Below are 19,554 nucleotides of genomic sequence, written 5' to 3'. Positions count from 1 at the left end.
TTGATGTTTCATTGACATTCTTTTCTTTCTGTTTTCTTTCTTTCTTTTCTTCTATTTCTTCCTTCTTTCTTTCTCTTTGTTTCCTGCCGTCCTTCCTTCCTTCCTTCCTTCCTTCCTTCCTTCCTTCCTTCCTTCCTCCCTCCCTCCCGCTCTCTCTCTCTCTCTCTTTCTCTCTCTCTCTCTTTTCTCTCTCTCCCTTCCTTGTAATAAATAAGTATAATCCGGCAAAGTAAATTGTCACATTGCTAGTGCTTGAACATGGGTGATTCATTCCTACCGGGCCTGTCATCCAGTGGCTCTCTGCCAGGATGTGGGAAGCACGCTCCTCCAATTGGTCTGTTGGACTTAATGATTGTTCATCACATCGACTGGATTTCTCAAGTCTTTATTGTGGCTTATCAGTTATTTTCCTTACATTATTATAGTGTCTAAGTGGATTTGCTCACTCCATTTTGCATTAGTTCATACAAGTCTTCCCAGATTTCTCTAAATTCTTTTCTATTTCTTAGCATTCCTTTTATATTCCTATATCATACTTTTTCCAGCAATTCCCTATTTAATGGGCACCCACTTTTTTATGACAAAAAGTTCTTCTACAGATACTTTTTTGCACTTACGGGTTGGTTCTCTCCATCTTTGGCCCCTTTGGGATACATACCTAGCTCTGTGGTATTGCTGGGTCCAGTGTGATGTATAGTTTCGTGACTTTTGGGGCATTACCTTCCAGAATGGTCAGACCAGGTCCCAGCTCCACCAACAAGGCGTGTCTTCCCAAAACCCCTCCAACAATTACCTCTTTCCTTTTTTTTTTCTCTGTCCCTCCTAGAGTGTAATACCCTCAATGGGCTGGTATCTGAGGTGTTCATTCGTTTTTTTGTGGAGACCATCGGGCACTACTCTCTGTTCCTAACTCAAAATGAGAAGGGGGAAAGAGCCTTCCAGCGGGAGGCTTTCCGGAAATCTGTGGCCTCTAAGAGCATCCGCCGCTTCCTGGAGGTCTTCATGGAGTCCCAGATGTTCGCTGGCTTCATCCAGGACAGAGAGCTGAGGAAGTGTCGGGCCAAGGGTAAGAAGGGGGAGGATGGGGCTGGGGCTGCCTCCTGAGGTTCCTTTTGTTGATGCCTTCACCAGAGCTAGTGTTGTGGAAGCTTCCAGGGTGTCAAGAATTGGATGAAGCCCAAGAAGGGCCTTGCACCTGATTTCCAGTTCCTTCCCTAAATGGGTCCCCCATCCCCAAGGCATTCTCATCGGGTAGAATTTCTACCTGTACATAGCTCAGAATGGTGACCGCAACAGCTTCTTCCCTCTTTGTACTGGGAAGCTGAGGATGAATGTAGTAGAAAGGGGATAGCCATGGCTGGTCACCCTTTCTTCAGACTTGTTCTACTTGCCCCATAGCAGGACTAGGGACAGTGGGTGGGTGCAGAGACTCAGCCTCAGGCTCCATATAAGGAAAAGCATGCAAACAAAATGGAGCAGATTGCTTCAGAAAGTTGCGAGTTCCCCAATGCTGGAGTGCACCTAGGGATGTGTTGTCAGTGGGTGATGGTGTCTAACGCTCCTTCTAAACATGGATATTTCATGATTCCATTATAAATTCCTTAAGGGCAGGATTTGTGCTGTGTATATCTTTGTATCCCTGGTGCCTAGCGCAGGGCTTTGAAGATGGTGGACACTTTGATAAGTGTTTGTTAAATTGAATGGGCCTCAGTTCCGTGAGAAAATTGAGCTATTCTGGGGTTCCTTGAGCAAATATGAACTGCACCCTACCATGTTCACAGCCCTGGCTAAGGCCCTGGCTCCAGCCTCCCCAGGTGCTCAGGCTTCCCAGTAGTTCCTCAGATCTTTGGTGGAGACCATGGTAGCCCCTTGCCCTGCCCATCTCTCTTGTGCCGTGTGCCTGGCACGCTTCTTTTTCCAGTCATACATGCTATAGATAATCTCTCTGAGCCTCAGTTTCCACGTCTGTCAAGTGGTGATAATAACAACTTGGAGGACCTTCCTCGAGAGGGTTGTCACAAAAAAGACCAAATGAGATTGTGGCGAACGTTTACATGGCATTTTACACGTGTGACCTCCTTTGATTTTCACCCACATCAGGTGCTTGGCAGACCTTAAAGTATTCTGTTGTTACTTTGGGGTTTTCTTCACAGAGATACTGGAGTGATTTGGCATTTACTTCTCCATCTCATTTTACAGATGAGGAAACTGAGGCCAACGGGGTTAAGTGACTTGCCCAGGGTCACACAGCTAGTGAGTGTCTGAGGTGAGATTTGAACTCACAAAGAGGAGTCTTCCCGACTCCAGGCCCTGTGCTCTATGGTGCCACCTAGCTGCCCCCAAAATGCTTTATAGATGCTAGCTATTTTTTATTATTTGACATCAGGGTTATGAAAGAGTCAGGAAGATATGAGTTCAAATCCTGCCTCAGATGCGTACCAGTTGTGTGACCCTAGGCAAGTCACTTAACCCCCGCCTGCCTCAGTTTCCACATCTGTAAAATGGGGGTGATAATAGCACCAGGGCTGTTGTGAGGATCACTTGAGATGCTATTTTTAAAGTCCGTTCTATAAGTCGTAGCTAACATTTCTACAGCGCTTACAATGTGCCAGCACTGTGCTAAGCGCTTTTTGCCCTCATTTTTGTGGTTGTTGTCATATTTGTTGTCTTCCTTGTTACTTTCACGGTCCTTTGGGCCTCTGAGTGACTCGGGCAGTGCCTCGCTTGCAGGGTGACAAGGATGTAGCCAGACCCTCGTTTCAGATTCCAGTGCCTTCCCCCTGCCCGCCCCCCCACCCCGGCCCCTTCTTCCCTGCTGCCTAATGTTCTCCTAGGGTGGTCCTGTAACATTAGAGCCAAGAATCGGGAGTCCGCTTTATTGGGGGACTGCGTAACAACGTTGCCTCAGTTCATCCGGTTCCCTCCGGTGATGGCTGTCCCTCCCCTTCCTCTTCCCAGGCCTGTTTGAGCAGCGAGTGGAGCAGTATTTAGAGGAACTCCCTGACACAGAGCAGAGTGGGATGAATAAATTTCTTCGAGGCCTGGGTGAGTGGCTACTTGTGTGAAAACCAGCCTGGGGTCGGCCTTGTGCTGACACGGTAGATCCTGGGCCAGGGCAGGGTGGGGGCGGGGTGTGGCACATGGAGGTGAGCCCAGACAAAGAGAGGCAATTCCGGGGCACAAATCATTGAGGAATATTGGCATCCTATCATGACTTCCCGGTGGGGAGATGCTGTCTTTTGTGGGAGGCGGCTGCAGGAAAAAGGGCAACCTCAGTCCTTGGGCTAAGCATCCTGCAGAGGTCAGGCTATGATCTTTTTTCTCAAGGGAGTGAGAGTTTCTTGATTGAGACACACTCAATATAGAACATTCTTATTTCCAGGACAGGACAGGGCCTGGGGAAGGGACAGTTCCTGAGTGGGCCAATTCAGATGTGCTGGCCCTTCCCAAATTTGCCTCCATCCTCTTTAAAGAGATGTGGTGTTGATTCACTGAGCAGAATAATTAAATCATAGAAGAGCATTGCTAAAAAGCCCTTTGACAGAATCAGTTCCAACCCTCTCAAGCTGAGAGAAGGGTATCTCTTCAAAGCCCACCTAGTTACTCATTGGGAGACCTGGGACAAGAACTCTGGGCCTGGCGCTCTTGCGGCTAGCTAGGAGGATGGGTCTTTGATATTTATAACTTTGTCCCTCCTCCTGGCTGGAGAGCGATGGAGAAGCAGCTGGCAAGGAGAAAAGTTTTTAACGGAGAGGTGTTGTTGACCCATTCCTATGAGCATCTGGGGGCTTCTCTTCTCTCTTTGATCCATAGGCAACAAAATGAAGTTCCTTCACAAGAAGAATTAAACCCCCTCACCTCCAGGAGACTATTTATCAGATTGAGCAGAGAGCCCAGTGTCTGCAGAGCCAGGGGCAGTGAAGTTGGGGTCTCCCTCCCCCGCTGCTGGCACAGAGTTCCTGCCTCCTACCCCCCTGCTGACCACAGCTGCCAAGCCCCATCTGCGCCCAGGATGTCCCAGGATGCGTGTTTGTAAATAATCTATTGCAAGCTTTTGGAACTGGTTTTGTAACGAGCAAGAACAGTGTTAAATATTTGTATATTCCCGGGAGGACCATGCCATAGCATGTATCAAGTTTTGCTTGGTGCCAACGATTGGCCACTTACGTGCAACTGACTGTCTCAGCCAAACCACTGACCTTTCCCGCAGAGGAGTCTGTCCCTCGGCCCAGAGCTGCGGCAGAGCGACTTGGATGCCTGGGGCCCTGGAGAGCAGGGAAGCCATTTCATTGGTGCAAGAGGACTGGTTTTTATCTTACAGAGTTTCTATTTTTCTCTAGTTTTCTTTCTATCTCATTTGGAAATACCGAGGCCAGCCGGCCACATTTGCAGTAAGGTACTTGGCTCCTAGACGCTCACACCCACGTCCCCAGCCTTCCTCCATTCCAAGGGATGATCAGTGAGCTGTCGGGAGCCCCTCACCTCTCCGCATTATGACTGCTGATGCCAGCTGGCCCCCCGTTTGCCCTTTCCTGCAGCCAGCAGCAGTGGCAATTTGGTACAGCACGTCCATTCTCCATAGTGTACGGGTGTGCCCAATAAATGATGTACAGTTGTCTGGGTCTGAGGCTTTGTGTGTTGTTCCTTGGCCTCCCTGATGGGAGCTGCTGCACTGCCAGGGGCTGGGGCTTTGGTGCCACCCAAGGAAATGAATACCAACAGGCAAACAGAATCCAACTTCCCATTAATAGGTCAGCCTCCAAACCTTTACACTGAGCTTCCCCATCAAGAACAGACAGTAAGTCTTTGACATACTTCAATGGTACCTTTACCTAGAGTTCTTTAAGAAGGAAATAATCTATTTTGGGGTGGCAGAGGTGTAGTGACAGAAAGAGATGTGACCTCTAGAGCTCTTTTTCCTTGAAGAATTGCTCATTTAGAATCCTGGAATAGTCTTGGAAAGGACCTTGGAAGTTACCCAGCCCACCCTCCGATTATATACAGGAATCCCTTCTGAGCATCCCTGAGAGGTGCTTATCAGGCCCGTCTTTAAACAGCCTATGATGAGAAGCTCGAGGTCTCAAAAGGCGGCCACTTTCATTGTTGGACTGCTCAAAGTTTTACAACCCTTTCAACCCATAACTTGAGTCCCTTGGGTCCATTGAGGCCTGCGCAGTCTCCAACCTACCTGTGGTTTGGAGGTGCTACCTGCCTCATAGAGCAAAGTGGAGAGTTTTTCTGCAGCGAAGATGAAGACATTTTCTCCCAGAAAACAGTCTCCCTACATGGTTATTCAGGGTGTTCACTACCAAGGAGAACGGGGGTGGAGGGGGGGTGGCAGCGAAGGAGGTCTGGCATGCCTGAGAGGAGCTAGGGGTTTAATTTGTGGGGATGGGGAACTGAAGAGGTTTCTACTCTAGGAGCCCAACCTGGGGCTTCCCTTTATATTCTGATGTCTCTGTATGGTGGAGTTTATGGAAGATGTCTTAAGAAAATGAAGGAGCATCTTACAGAGGAATCTCAGGACCAGCAGGCCCTGAAGGGCTGTGAGAAACTAGTCATCGTAATGTCTTAAGTTCTCCTAAGGGTGGCAGAGGTGAGTAGCTACCACATGGTGGCAGGCAGAGAGTGTGTAGGGTGGAGGGCCACAGGTAAATACATAAGTCTTTTGAGGCTTTGCACCCACCCTAGCTCCCTCCTCATCCAGGCTTATCTCCCCAGGGACCATCAGTCGTGTCAAAGGAATGGTTACAGGTTGGAGTGAGGAATTCAAGACTGAAAAACCCAATGGGGCATAGCTGCAGATGCTGATGAATCCTACCATTACCAAGCAGTCTGGAAAGCGGATTTTGCAGTCTAGTGGTTCAATTAGCTCAGCATTCTCACTTGTATTGCCCCTGTGACAGTGAAGCAAATTGTGTCCCCATTCACCCTCCGTGGCTTGTCTCCTGCCTGCCCTTAAAGACAGAACTTTCCTTCCCTCCCCCTCCCCTCTCCCACCACCACACCTCAACTGGGAACACACCTATTACCTGCTGATAAAGGAGCTGAATAGTTTCATGTTCCTGATGTAGTCTAGATCAATAATACCTTTGATCTCTGGGAACCCTGCTGCTCTTGTTCACTAAGGATTTTGTACTTGGTTCATTTAAAATATATATTTTTTAAGACTGAGTCTCCCTCTCTTGCCCAGGCTGGAAGCCCAGTGGCTCACAGCAAGTTCCCACTCTGATCAGCATTAACTTGCTTCATTTCCAGGTCTCACGGTGGCCCCTCTGCACCCACAGGCTCACCACATTCATCCCTAACTTAATGCTAATGTCCAAACTGCCGTAGTCCATTTCAGCTTCAAACTCCAGAGCTCAAGGGATCCACCAGTCTCAGCCTCTCAGGCAGCAGGGCGTTAGAGGGCTGTTTCACCACAGCTGGCTTGTGCTTGTTCTTTCAAAAGGGTGAAGAGGACTGGGAAGATTTCTTCAATGTGTCTGATGAATACACCATCCCTTCTGTCAGGCCTTCAGTGGGAAGGATGTCAGAGACAAGGGCAAATTGTTTGGTTTCTGCTAAACCTTATTCCTTGAAATTTCACGTGATAGCTGGACAGGTAGGACCCAGGTCTCAGAATTGCTCCAAAGCCCATACCATGTGTGGGGTGAAACGTGGGCAGCTCCTTGGAGGACAAGACGCTGGTGACTTGAGCTGCCAGCTTGTTACAAAGCCCAGGACATCCACGCATACTTGTGTCCCCCTTGAGTTGTAGTTTTGCTGGCATTCCCCAATTTCTGACCCTCTGGTGTGAACATTAATTTGTGATACGTGGTCCTGGATCATAATTCTTTCTGTCCTGAACTTGCATCTGCACTCCCCTCCCCTGCAGTCACAGTGACGTATTCTACCATTTGGTGTGTGTGTGTCTATTTAAAAAAAAAAAGTTTCCAAAAAGATAAAATGCTGCCTTGTCTTTATATAGCCTGATAATAGGTAAGTTGTGTTTTATTATTGTAGTCTTATTTTTTAAAGGGGGGAAGGCAGGGCAATTGGGATTAAGTGACTTGCCCAAGGTCACACAGCTAGTACATGTGTCAAGTGTCTGAGGTCACATTTGAACTCAGGTCCTCCTGACTCCAGGGCCGCAGCTCTACTCACTGCGCCACCTAGCTGCCCCAAGATGTGTTATTATGAATGTACAACATGGACAGGCTCTCATTTGCAAAGAAGGGAGAGTGGATAATGAAACTTTAGAGTCATACTCATAGTCAATAAATATTTATAAAGTGTGCCTACTGTGTGCCAGACATAGTGCTAAACATTGGGGATACAAATAATAAAAAGACAGTCCCTGCCCTGGAGCTTATAATCTAATCAAAGAATACACAGAAGGAAGCTGGAAGAGGGGGTGGGGCTGGGCAAATCAGAGTACTGTCCTTTCCTCTTTGGGCCACACTTTTCTTTCATCTTAAAATAAAAGAGTTGGACTAGAAGTATTCTAAGGCCTCCTTCACTTCTTGATTCCTTGAATACAGGCATACCTCCCTTTATTGGGCTTCACAGATACTGCTTGTTTCACAAATTGAAGGCTCGTGGCAACCCTGACTCAAGTAAGTCTATCGACACCATTGTCCCAACAGCATGTGCTCACATCGTGTCTCTGTGGTACATTTTGGTAATTCTCACAATATTTCAAACTTTTCCATTGTTATATTTGTATCTGTTAAGGTGATCATGTGAGTAATTATTTTGGGGCACCACAAACTTCGTCTGTATTAGATGGTGAACTTAATTGATAAATGTTGTACGTCTTCTGACATCTCCACAGACTGGCTGTTACCATCTCTCTCCCTCTCCTCAGGCTTCCCTCTTCCCAGAGACCCAATACTGAAATTAGGCCAATTAATCATAATCCTACAGTGGCTTCTAAGTGTTCTAGTGAAAGGAAGAGTCAACCTATGAGGGAATTGTCATTACCGTCTTATTTTAAGAAATTGCCACAGCCAACCCAGACTTCAGCAACCTGACCAGTCAGCAGCCATCAGCATCGAGGCCAAACCCTCCACCAGCAAAGACTGAAACTCGCTGAAGGCTCAGATGACGGTCATCATTTTTTTTAGCAATGTTTTTAAAATTAAGGTATGTCCATTTTTTTTAGACATAATACTATTGCCCACTTAATGGACTACGGTGTGGTGTAGATGTATCTTTTATGCGCACTATGAGAAAAGCGCCTTGAAGGTTATAAGATGGTTTGCCAGTATCAGCTGTTGTTTCTTGAGTCGGGACGGGGAGCAGGGCCATCTCTCCAGCCTCCAGACTCCTTTTATAAAAGAGCCCAGGTTTTTGCAAGCTGTCAAGAAGCGTTTATTAAGTGCTCACTATGTGCCAGGCGCTGTGCCTCAAAGATACAGAGACAAAAAACAGTCCTGCCCTCAAGGAGCTCACAATCTAATGAGAGAGACAACAGGCAAACGACTATGTACAAACAAGGTAAAAAGAAGTTAACCTGGAGATAATTCCATCATCCAATCCAATAGACATATTTATCGAGTACCTGGGTATTGAGGTGCCGAGATAATCACAGAGGGAAGGTACTGGCATTGAGGGGCATTGGGCTTGTGGCAGAAGCTGAGGTTTTAGCTGATGAAGGAGAAAATGCCAGGCACGGAGGGCAGCCATCCAATGCCCGGTCAGGAGGTGCCGAGGGTTAGGGGCCTGTTAGATGGTAAGCTCCTTGAGGGCAGGGATTGTCTTAAGTCTTTTTTTAATGGCACTGGGCTTGGCACATAGTAGGCACTTTTTTGGAGAGCAGGCCTGATTTCAATGCATTTCAGCATCAGTGAGGGGGCTACCGTAATACTACAGGGCTTGACACAGTGGGTACTTTTTTTGGAGCATGCCTGATTTTATTGCATTTCAGCATCTGTGGAGGGGGAAGGGGGACTGTAACTGCACAGAGCCTGGCACATAGTAGGCAGTTTTTTGGAGCATACCTGATTTCATTGCATTTCAGCATCCGTGGTGGGTGGAGGGAGGGGCACTGGGAGGTGATGCAACGATGATGAAATAAAGCGGCATTTATGTTTGAGGTTTGCAAAGAGCTTTACAGACGTCACACTTTATCCTCCCAACCACCCTGGGAGGTAGAGGCTATTATTCTTCCGACGAGGAAACTGAAGCAAACCGAGAGCAAATGACTTGCCCAGCACCACCCGGGTGATGGAGGGAGGGGGTAGGATTTTAACCCAGGTCTTCCTGGCTCTCATTATGCCCGGCCTCTCCACCCTTCAGTTTCTCTAGCTCGCCCGAGGGGTGGGGAGGGGTGCGATGACGTCTCAGGCGGGCGCACTCGGGGGCAAACGCAGTGGTTTGGCCTTCCGGTCACGCCCTACAGAAAAGGCTCAGAGGGGCGGGGCTGAGCCTTCGAGCAGAGTCGGCGGCGTCCGCTCCTCCCGGAACTGGATGGCTGCAGCCCCGGGAGCCGGTCGGCTCCTCTTACAGGATGCACCCCACCTACACTGCCGTGCAAGGAGGGAAGGATGGGCCGGCTTGGAAAATGGAGGGAGGTGCACTCAACTCCACTTCCGTTTCCGCTCCGGGAGGAGGCCTCCATGTTTGCTCTGGGAGGGGCCAGGATGAGAACTTCCTAGCGGAAATAGCCTTCCGGAAGTGGTTCCGCTGTTCTCGCGATAACTTCGTGCACGAATTCCGCGGGGGTGGGGCCGCGCAGCCCCCTGGATCGCGATCTGAACTCTGGAATTCATCTCTCACCGCAGTGTCTTCCCCGCGTCAATGTCGTTGTGTGGTAGAGTGGGCGTGACGTCCGCCCAGCATCTTTCCGCGATCCCACGGGAGCGCGGCTTTCCCATCGGTGGTACCGAATGACTGGCAGGCCTTCCAGACCCCTCGGTGCACGCCCCGTGCAGAACCCAGCATTTAAATGCACGGAACGAAAGCCGCAGGCGGACCAAGCAAACCTTTGTGCCGGAATCGCCGTCAAAACAAAATTCCGTGGATCCCGGGCTAAGCGCTTTGGCTCCACAACGAACACCCGTGATGCGGGCGATGAACTGTGAGCCGCGTTTGCGCTCGCTGCGCTGGAGGGACGGCGCCCCTGTTTGCAGACAGACCGGGACTCCTCAGCTGCCCCATGCTGCTCCCGTGTCTGCAAAGAAAGTGCTTACGAAGTCCAAGGGCTTCCTCAACTATTTTTAAGAGTGTCAGGGGTCTTGAGACCAAGTTTGAGAACTGCCATATGTAACATCGGTGTAGATTCTCCTCACCAATGAAGCTCACAGCTCCACCATTCTTTCTTATACTGATAATGATAATGCTGGTCTTGTAGGAAGGAGGACTTGGTCCGCTTGTTCCTTTGGAGGAGCAGGGTGGTATAGTAGTGTGGACAACGGAGCAGATATTTGGAAATATGTTAGCTTTACCACTTAGACATTTTACTGCCAAACGTATGGAAGCTGGCTTTACCCAGTGACTGAATTATCACTACCCACTCTTGCTTTCATCTCCTGCAATATGGCTTCCAGCATTACTGAAATTATTTCCTCAGTTGTCACCAACGACCTCCACTTGCTACATCTGATGGCCTTTTCCAGACCTCATACTTTGTAGTATTTGACATTCTGTTGGCTGTCTTTTCCCAGAGATTCAGAGAAAATCAGCTGCCGGGAGAAATAAAGTTTCTAATGGTGACCTGACAATTTTTCTGGTCCCCCCAGCTGCTGCCTGATGTATTTTGTATGCACGTAATGATGCAGGTCTTTCGTATTATAATACAAGCATCTTGAGGGGAGGGATGGTTGTTTTTATATTTCTGTCATTTAGCACAGTACCTGGCACCTGATAAATGCTTGTTGACTAATCAAGAAATACTTTTATCTGATGGCTTTGTATGTGTGTACTATTAGTGGGGCTGAAAGCTTTGATTATGGACAGATGTTTCAAGTTTTTCTAGATAGACTAAGTTTTCTTAAGCCTCTCCATAGCACTGTCTTCCCCCTACCATCTCAGCTAGTAACTTAAAAAATGAAAGCCATTCAACTACAGCTTCCTCTCTTTTTATCACCTCCCATGTAAATCACCCCCATTATCTCCTTTACTCCCACATGATGACCGTTTTCTTTGCCTAGGAGAACCTCCTGTACCTACCTATAATCTTGTTAATTACAGGTGTCTGCTTCCCTTTGTCCTCATATGATGCCCAAATATTCTTTAGCCCTCTAAAACTCACTAGATCTTACTGTGCCTGCTAACTTGAGCTATATGTGCCTCCTTCCCTATTAAACCACCCAAGCATCAGAAACCAATGGTGCCTCCACTTGCTTTCCAAACCTTCTCAATCTGGCTTCTGACCTTATTACAGAACTGACACTTCTCCCCAAAGTTATCAATTAGGACAGAGCTGTGTGATTTATGCAGCCTGCTTATGAGCATAGAAACTTACATAAATGCTTTAGTAAATGAAGGCGAGCTACTAAAATGGCAAATCAAAATGTAGTCTTTTGTTTCATTAAAAACCTAAGGCTGGACAGCCCTGAATTAGGACATAGGCCCAGAAATCTAACGGCCTTTTTTCACTCCTCTCCACATTATCTGATACCACTGAGTGTTGCTGACCGCTTGGATGCATTTGTGGTAGCTCAGGTGGTACAGAAAATCTGGAATCAGGAAGACCCAAGTTCAATTAATGCATCACACTTAACCAGCCCTGGCCCCAACCAAGTCACTTAGTTGTTTCCTCACCTGAGGTTGTTGTGAAATTAAAGGAACTAACTGTAAAGTACTTAATAAACCTTAATAGATGCTAGGTATTACCATTCTCTATGCAGATAACTTCCAGGTTGATCTCCCACTCTCCTGAATCCCAGTTCCCACATTCCAAATTGCCTTATTAAAACTGGATGCCTCATAGGCATCACAAACCCAAGTCCAAAACAGAATTCATTATCTTTGTCCTAAACCTATGCAGTTTTATTTGCAACCTTCTGTCATCCTTTGCTCCCCTGGACTCTACTTATCCAATCAGTAGCCATTATCTCCCCAGCTCCTCTGGCCATCCCACCCCTTCAGCATTCCTACAGTTACCACTCTCCACCTTATTTCAGATGCTCCATCACCTCAAACTTAAGACTTGACTCCTGGACAGTATCTCCTGACTCTAGCTCATTCTTCATGTTGTTGCAAAGTTAACTGTTCTAAAGAGCAAGTTTTTTATGCATATGTAATCTTGTTAAACATTTCCACATTAGTCATGTTGTGAATGAAAAATTAGAATAGGGAAAAATGAAAGAACTGCCCCCCTCCCCCCAAAATGAAAAAAAAAAAAGTATGCTTAGATCTGCATTCTGACTGACTCCATCAGTTATGTGTGGACGGCATTTTCCATCAGGTGTCTTTAGGAATTATCTTGGGATCACTGTATTGCTGAGAAAAGCTGAAGTCATTTATAGCTGATCATTGCACAATGTTGCTGTTACTGTGTAGTGTTCTGGCTCTGCTCACTTCACTCAGCATCATTTCATAAAACAGCAAGTTTATCCAAGCAACTGTCCCCCCCCCCCCCCCCCAGCAAATACCAGTGACTCCCGGATTATCTAGATCAACCATTGTGGGATTGGACTCATCCATCATAGCTGGGCCCCTGCCTTCTTTACTGCTTTCCTACACCCTCCACTTACTTACTCAGGGTCCAGCCCCACTATTGCACTGGCTGCCCCTTGCATGACTTCAGCTGTCTGCAGAATACCCCTTTCCCAAGGTTACCTTGTAGCTACTTCAGATGTTTTCCATATATTTCTGCTCATGCTTCCTCCACTGGAAAGTAAGTTTGAGGGCAGGGAATGACCACCTTTGCTTTTTGTTTGCATCTCCAGTGGTGGTCACTTAGTAGTGGTTTAATACATTCCTACTGATAGGAAGAGGACCTCAAAAAAACATTCCACTACCCACTTCAGGTCTGAGGAAATACTAATCATTCACCCTGGATATCATGTGTATGGGAAGACACAGAATAACCTCTGATAATAACATGCAATCTTGTTAAACATTTGATTATGGGCAGATAATAACCATGCTGTGGTCTTTCTGTCTCTGGTATTTAGGCGCATAATGCACTTAATAAATGGCTATTGATTGAACCCAATTCAAGGTTCAGCCTATGTGGATTCAAACATTGCAGATACAAACTGAGGGACCAAAGTTAACTATATAAAAGACCTGGGGGTGGGGGGGTAGTTTAGATTAAATGGTTAGGTCTCATCTGTTGTGTTTTACTCAAAAACCATTCCACATTCATATAATGTAAACATAAGGCTAACTAGAAATCTCCCTTAAGTGAGTACCCATGTCTGGAAACTTTGTAGTCACCTTTGTGACAGTGAATGATAATGATCAACAGGAGTAATTTATGATTTCCCAACCCACATACATTCAAATTCGAGCACCTTAATACGGCTAAACACAGGATGTTTTTAATAAAGAATTTGTTTTATTTGATAACATTAGATTTTTATGCCACAAGGACACAGGCTCCACCAACACCCTTGATTTTTTCCTCTGCTCTTCTGCTGAAGAACTTTGCCTTCACGATGACTGGCTGCTTGGGGAGTTTCCCTTTTCCTAGAACTTTGTAATAGCCCTAGAAAGTTGAAGGGAAAAAGCTTAAATAAGAACCATTTTCTTATGTAGTCCAGTCACAATCAAAACAACATTTACTGGTACCCAAAAGTGGGTCCATTTTGTCACTCTCACTAATCTTTCAAGTAAACCAAAAACAATGTAACTGACCTGGTGACTGACTGTGGCACCAGATGCCAAGGCCAGTGAATAAAGGTCAGAAGATTTTCTCCGAGGACTCTAGCACACCGAGACAACAGTTATTGTCAGGATGTGACTCTAGTCTCGGTCAAAGACAAAGGACTGCTTGTTGGTAAAAAGGAGAAATCGCCCATCACTGAGGTTATACTGGATGGCTAAAGGAAATGTTTCTCTTATCTCCTGCTTCAGGGTTCCCTTTCCAGCTTAAAAACTGAAGCCGAGGATGGATACAGGTGGGCAACATGAAAGTTTAGCTCACTTACCGACCGTACAACATCAATGATAGGGGCAAGCCCCTCCTTGTTTTTGGCAGCATTAATCCTGGTCTGCTCACTGACTAGCGTCCACAGCTTATCAAGGTTGACAGTTGGGCAGTAGCTCTGGTTCTTCTTCAAGTGGTAATGCCTCATACCCACTTTCCCAAAGTAACCTGGATGACTGATGAAAAGAAGCCAGTATCACTTGGTGTTAGCTGCCTGTTCCTAATTGCCAAAGTCTGTCCAGAAAGGACAGCCTCATTTTATATGAAGCACTTCAGAACCTAATAGATTTTACTAGTGAACAATATCTAGGCCAGGATCACAATTATTTTAAATTTAAGTCTACAACGGCAAATGCCATTTCCTCAATGAAAAGTTATCATTCACCCCAGAGGGGCTGGGCCTAGAGACAGGAAGTTTTAAGTTTTTCAATCCAGGTCCAGACTTTTACTAGCTGTGAGACCCATGGCAAATCACTAAGCAGCGCTGTTCATCTTAAACAAGACCTCTGTGTAGTAGGGGTTTTAAAGTTTGTTTATAGATATTCCTAACCCGGTGACTGAATGGATCATGAGATGACCAGCCAGTGAATAGAGTTAGTGGTTACTTTTCGAGTACTTTAGCACACCACGACAACCGGCAATGCCTAGATGTGACTCTAAGTCTCGGTTTCACCAGATCTACCTTAAGGAAGCAAGGCTTCCCCAGATCTCACAAAGGCTTAAGGTCCACAAATTGGGCCTGAGACGCTCTAATGTACTATACTAAACGTTAATCTTAATTAACTCTTTTTTGGGATACTATTTCCCTTCTCTCCCCAACACAGTAGGCGCTCTGTAAAGTGTGGAAAGATGGAAACATAACGCAGTTAAGGCGGGGGTCGGCTTAGCCACCGTTTAGCCGCCGGGGGTTGGGGGAAGGGGGGAGCCCTGCTTCGGCACCACGACCCAGCCAGGGGAGGCAAAAACAAGCACTTTACTATTTGTCGAAGTTGATCCGGTGATGGTGCAGCCCTCCTGCATTCCCGCGGCCTCCGGGGTGCTTCCGGTGCTTGCCTGCAGGCAGAGAGTCCTCAGTTACAGACCGCAGGCCCGGGCCCCCCTCCCGCCGCGTGGCCCTCCCCGCCGGCCGTCACTCACCGATGCGCCCGTGGCCGTGGCTGACGTGCCCGCGGAGCTTCCGCGTCTTCCTTAGTCGGGAAGGCTGCGGGGGTTAAGAGTCGGGGCGTCGGGGCGCGGAAGGGGTCGCCAGCAGGGACCCCTACCCGTCCGGCCCCATGAGCCCATGGCTGCGGCCTGGCCTCACGCCCAGGCCGCGTGGCCACTCCCGGCCCCTGCCCCAGGGATTCCACGAGGAGAGGGATAGGGAAAAAGAAGGAAGAACCAGGGCTCCCTGCCACCCCGCCCGCGAGGCGCCCCGGGCTGGCCGGGCTAGGCCGCCCCGGGCCCGGGGACCCCGCCACAGTCACCTACCATGCTGGAGGCCGCCGCAAAAGAGAAAAGGAAGCTGCGCCGCAAGTGTCGCGAGAAGAGCAAAGAGGAGGGAAGTCAGCGCATACGTCACTTCCGCTCCCAGGGGACGGAACGAAGGGAGGGGACGCTTCGGCGCATGCGGCCTGAGGAGGGGGCTGGTCTAAGAGAGGTACCTCTGAGTCTGAGGTTGCTTCCCTTGCGCCTCCTCCCCAGCTGCCCGAGGCGGAGCGGGGCGGAGCTGAGGGGGAAGAGGTGCCGAGACCTCCCCTCTAGGGCCGGGAGAGCCGAGGCTAGCCGTGCGCCTCCCTTGGTGACCCCGCCCCGGAATGGCAGCCTCGGGAGGGCCCGGCCTCGTCTTCGTTTTTGCTGCCCCGCCCTAGGCCCTTAATAAAAGCTGGTTGAAGCGTCTGCCCCTCGCTCCCCACCCCCGCTGACCTCCCTCGTTACTCCGAGCTGGGGGAGGGGCTTCCTAAGGCGCCTCTGCCCAGTCGTGGAGCAGGAGGTGGAGTCTGAGCCTCGACCCCTCGTGACTCTGGGCTAACGCCATCGCCTTCTGGGCCTCAGTTTCCTCTTCTGCAAAATGAGGGGCTTGGACTAAAGAAAGCCCCAGGTCTTTCCGAGCTTGAGATCCATGGTCCTAGGACGCTTACCTGAAAATGCGAGCCCGCCTTCCTGAGCCATCTCGAGCTGTAACGTAAAGCCCACCCCGATACTGCGGTGCGGACATTGACACACCCGCTTAAGCGCCCTCTGCCTTAATTCCCTCGCTTCTAAAATGGGAATTAATATTATGGCGGGCGAGCCAGGCTCTAGCAAAGTAAGTAAAGTGCTTTGCAAACAAAGTGCTATATTAGCTGTTACTATAATCCTGCATAAGTGGTGGAGAGATCAGGGGTGAAATGATTATTTTACTATTATTTTAAAGTCAACACTTACTCTTAATATTGTCCCCCTCGGAGTAGTCTTGTTAGGAAGAAGATAGAACCATAGATTTAGATATGGAAGGGACTTTGGAGATCATCCAGTCTATTTTCCCTTTTTCCAGGTGAATTAACAGAGTGAAGAAGAAATTAAGTGGCCTTTCAGGTGCCTTTTATGTTACTATGTGTCAGGCATTGCGCTAAAAACGTTACAATTTAGTATCTCGTTTTATTCTTACAACAACCCTAGGAGGAAGGTGTGATTATTACCCTCATTTTGCAGATGGGGAAAACAGAGGTTAAATGACTTGTCCAGGCTCACACAGCTAGTCGGTGTCCGAGGCCGAATTCAAACCCAAATCTGACCTGACTCCAGAGCCAGTGCGGCATCCCTTGGGCCACCAGATAGTAAAACAGCAGAATTGGAGTTTGAACCTCAGTTCTCTTGACTCCAAATGCACTGCTCTTTGCATCACTCTGCCCTGCTGTCAGCGTTTGCACCATTTCTGTCTACACTTCGGGAATGCCAGCAGTGGTTCTAAATCTTCCTCCTAAGAATGTTTTTGGGGGCAGCTAGGTGGCGCAGTGAGTGAGCGAGCACCGGCCCTGGAGTCAGGAGCGCTTGAGTTCAAATTTGACCTCAGACGCTAGACGCAATTACTAGCCTTGCAACCTTGGGCAAATCACTTAACTCCAATTGCCCTACCGTCCCCGCCCCCCTCCAAAAAAAATGTTTTTAGAAAGAGGGAAAAAAGTCATTCAAGGGCACATATAGTGAATAAGGTAAGTGAGCAAGTGGAACAAAACGACTTTGGGTCCAAAATAAAATGTAGTAAAGCAATGGGAATGATTTGGGGGGTGGCAAGGGATGGTCTGGACTTGCTTCTGAAGCCTTTTCGAAGAGGAGTCCAGAAAGGTGAGCGATGGCGTCATCACGGGAGTTTGTACTTCTTACGGTGACTGCTTTGAACAACACCAACACTTAAATGACTAGTCTCATTACTTCATAGTTGATAAATACTGACTTGGACGTAGTGTGTTAGGGTTCACAAATCGCTTTTCTCGCAATGACCCTGTGACAGTAGATAATGTATTATTCCCATTTTACAAGAGGAAACTGAAGCACAAATTGTTTGAATGATTTTTGCAGTTTTACCCAGCTTGTCAGCACCAGACTCAAGGCTTGAACTCAGTCAGTCAACAAGCATTTATTAGCTGCCTACTGGGGGAGTGGATAGAAAGTTTGCCTTGCATAGACGGGGCAGTTTGGGGCCAAGTCCTCCTTTTGACACATACTGGCTGTGTGACCTTGGGCAAATCACCCACGCTCTTTTGCTCTAGGCAACTTTCTAAGATTATAAAACTTCCAGGAAGGTGCCAGCCTGCATTTCTTCAAAGGGTTTTCCTTATTTTCAAATTCCTTATGCCAATGAAAGTTCTAGTCTCTGGATCCTATTATATCCTAGGATCTATGCTAGGCACCAGAGTACAAAGACAAAGAAAAAGAAGTATCTGCTCTCCAGGAGCTGACATTTTGTTATTGGAAACAAACTCATGCTACATTCCTGGTTACTTAAGGTTTACCAAAGCCCTTCCTTCAAAGTTGTGACTTAGGTAGCACAAACATTATCCTTGTCTCGAAGATAATAACTAGTATATAACAATTTGGGATTATATGTATTATTTTCTCTTTTCAAGTCTGTAAGGCAGGTGCTACAGATAATATCCCTGTTTTATGGACAAGTTCAAAAGGATGGATTTGCCCAGGATCCCAGCTTGTGTCAGAGCTAAGCTTTGACAAGTCCACATCCAGTGAAGGCTCTTTCCATTGTACTGTGTGTATGCTGCCTCATGACCGAAAGGTCACTTTCTGTAGAAAAATAGGGATCCATTTGGAGCTTCCAAAGAAATGCTTATTGTGGACAAATTGGAGGGTCAGACATCAGTGTTTTTCTGATGAATGTATCATTAATACAGATTGACTTTGCACATTCTTCATACATTTATTGCAAATAGTCATTAATGTTCCATGAGAAATCATCCTGTTCCTTTGCTAAATAGGTGACAGATTGACCTCCAGCACCATCACTTGACTTCAAAGGCCAATATTCTCAGCATATGTTAACAACAATTCACATTTCTTTAGCACTTTAAAGTTTTCAAAAATGCTTTCCTTATAATAACCCTTGGAGGCGGAGTGTGCATATAATTATTATTCATATGTCACAGATGAGGAGACTGAGGGCCAGATTGGCCCCTAGTGGTTTTTTTCTTTTGGACCAGATCTGTTATTTTCTTTTATATAGGGAGCTCCCAGAAAGGAGATTTTCCCATTAATGTGGATCTACAACTGCTGTCCAATTTAGAGTTGCCTGGGGTGGAGGTGGGGTGGTACTGAGAGGTTAAAGGAGTTGCCTAGGGTCACACAGCCTGTGTGACTGACCCTATCAGATGAGACCTGAATATCCAGGTCTTCCTTAACTCTCTCGTGTGTGCTCGCTCTCTCTCTCTCCCTCCCTCCCTCTCTCTCTCTCTCTCTCCCTCACACTCTCTCTCTCTCTCTCTCTCCCTCACTCTCTCTCTCTCTCTCTCTCCCTCTCTCCCCCCCTCCCCCCCTCCCCTATCAATACACTATCAACTACCTATCCACTGTTTGATGTTGCTAGTGATTCATTTTTACATTTCATCTGTTTGAAAGCACTTTCTTTTCCATTGCTCTGTGTAATTCTTATGAGGAAGGCAGAGCACTAGAATGTTAGATCGCAAGTCATACTCATTATTTCTGTATTCTTTGCTTAATTTCATCTTCTAGCCTAGAATATTCTCCTGTGTCCTCCCCACTTACCCAAAGTCTCCATTCTTCAAGACCCAGCTCACATTCTACTTCTTCAGGAAGTCTTTCCAGACCACCCTAACCCATAGTACTCTTTCCTTCTGGTCTTATAGCAGTTATTCTCTTAATCTTTCATTTTATACTTACATGCCTTGTGACATCTCTTGTCTTTGCTACTTTTCATGTTAAACCACAGGATTTGTCTCCTAAGTTCATTCACCTAAGAGTGGGAAAGAATGAAAGTCAAC

The 19,554-nt window shown here is 47.3% G+C and overlaps 3 protein-coding genes and 2 non-coding genes across 10 annotated transcripts in view; 2 read left to right on the top strand and 3 right to left on the bottom strand.

Annotated features, from left to right (window-relative positions):
• The window catches only part of DENND2B (DENN domain containing 2B), a 207,127-nt gene extending 202,505 nt beyond the window's left edge, over window positions 1-4,622 (top strand). For all 6 annotated transcript variants that reach the window (XM_036764023.1, XM_036764020.1, XM_036764024.1 and 3 more), the window contains 3 exons: window positions 827-1,066; window positions 2,959-3,045; window positions 3,814-4,622. In XM_036764023.1, coding sequence (XP_036619918.1) covers window positions 827-1,066; window positions 2,959-3,045; window positions 3,814-3,848 — 362 coding nt within the window. In that variant the 3' untranslated portion in view covers window positions 3,849-4,622. The remainder of the gene's footprint in view (window positions 1-826; window positions 1,067-2,958; window positions 3,046-3,813) is intronic.
• An 8,831-nt stretch (window positions 4,623-13,453) lies between these two features.
• Window positions 13,454-15,639, bottom strand: RPL27A (ribosomal protein L27a). Its single transcript, XM_036762700.1, has 5 exons — window positions 15,554-15,639; window positions 15,221-15,284; window positions 15,061-15,136; window positions 14,085-14,259; window positions 13,454-13,642 (listed from the first exon to the last, which is right to left on the bottom strand). Exons 1-5 carry the CDS (start codon window positions 15,554-15,556, stop codon window positions 13,514-13,516), a joined length of 447 nt encoding a protein of 148 aa, XP_036618595.1. The 5' UTR covers window positions 15,557-15,639; the 3' UTR covers window positions 13,454-13,513.
• Window positions 13,779-13,910, bottom strand: LOC118855575. The gene has a single exon (XR_005010750.1). It is a non-coding gene; the product is annotated as a small nucleolar RNA SNORA3/SNORA45 family (small nucleolar RNA).
• On the bottom strand, window positions 14,621-14,751 carry LOC118855576. The gene has a single exon (XR_005010751.1). It is a non-coding gene; the product is annotated as a small nucleolar RNA SNORA3/SNORA45 family (small nucleolar RNA).
• A 361-nt stretch (window positions 15,640-16,000) lies between the features above and the next one.
• TRIM66 (tripartite motif containing 66) overlaps window positions 16,001-19,554 on the top strand; it is a 123,596-nt gene continuing 120,042 nt past the window's right edge. Inside the window, exon 1 of the mRNA XM_036762697.1 lies at window positions 16,001-16,370. The gene's annotated coding sequence lies outside the window, so the exon portion shown is untranslated. The remainder of the gene's footprint in view (window positions 16,371-19,554) is intronic.

This window comes from Trichosurus vulpecula, chromosome 6 (assembly GCF_011100635.1).
Source record: "Trichosurus vulpecula isolate mTriVul1 chromosome 6, mTriVul1.pri, whole genome shotgun sequence".
Lineage (NCBI taxonomy): Eukaryota > Metazoa > Chordata > Mammalia > Diprotodontia > Phalangeridae > Trichosurus > Trichosurus vulpecula.
The sequence above is the reverse complement of the archived record's forward strand: the minus strand, read 5'-3'. Positions and strand labels throughout refer to the sequence as shown.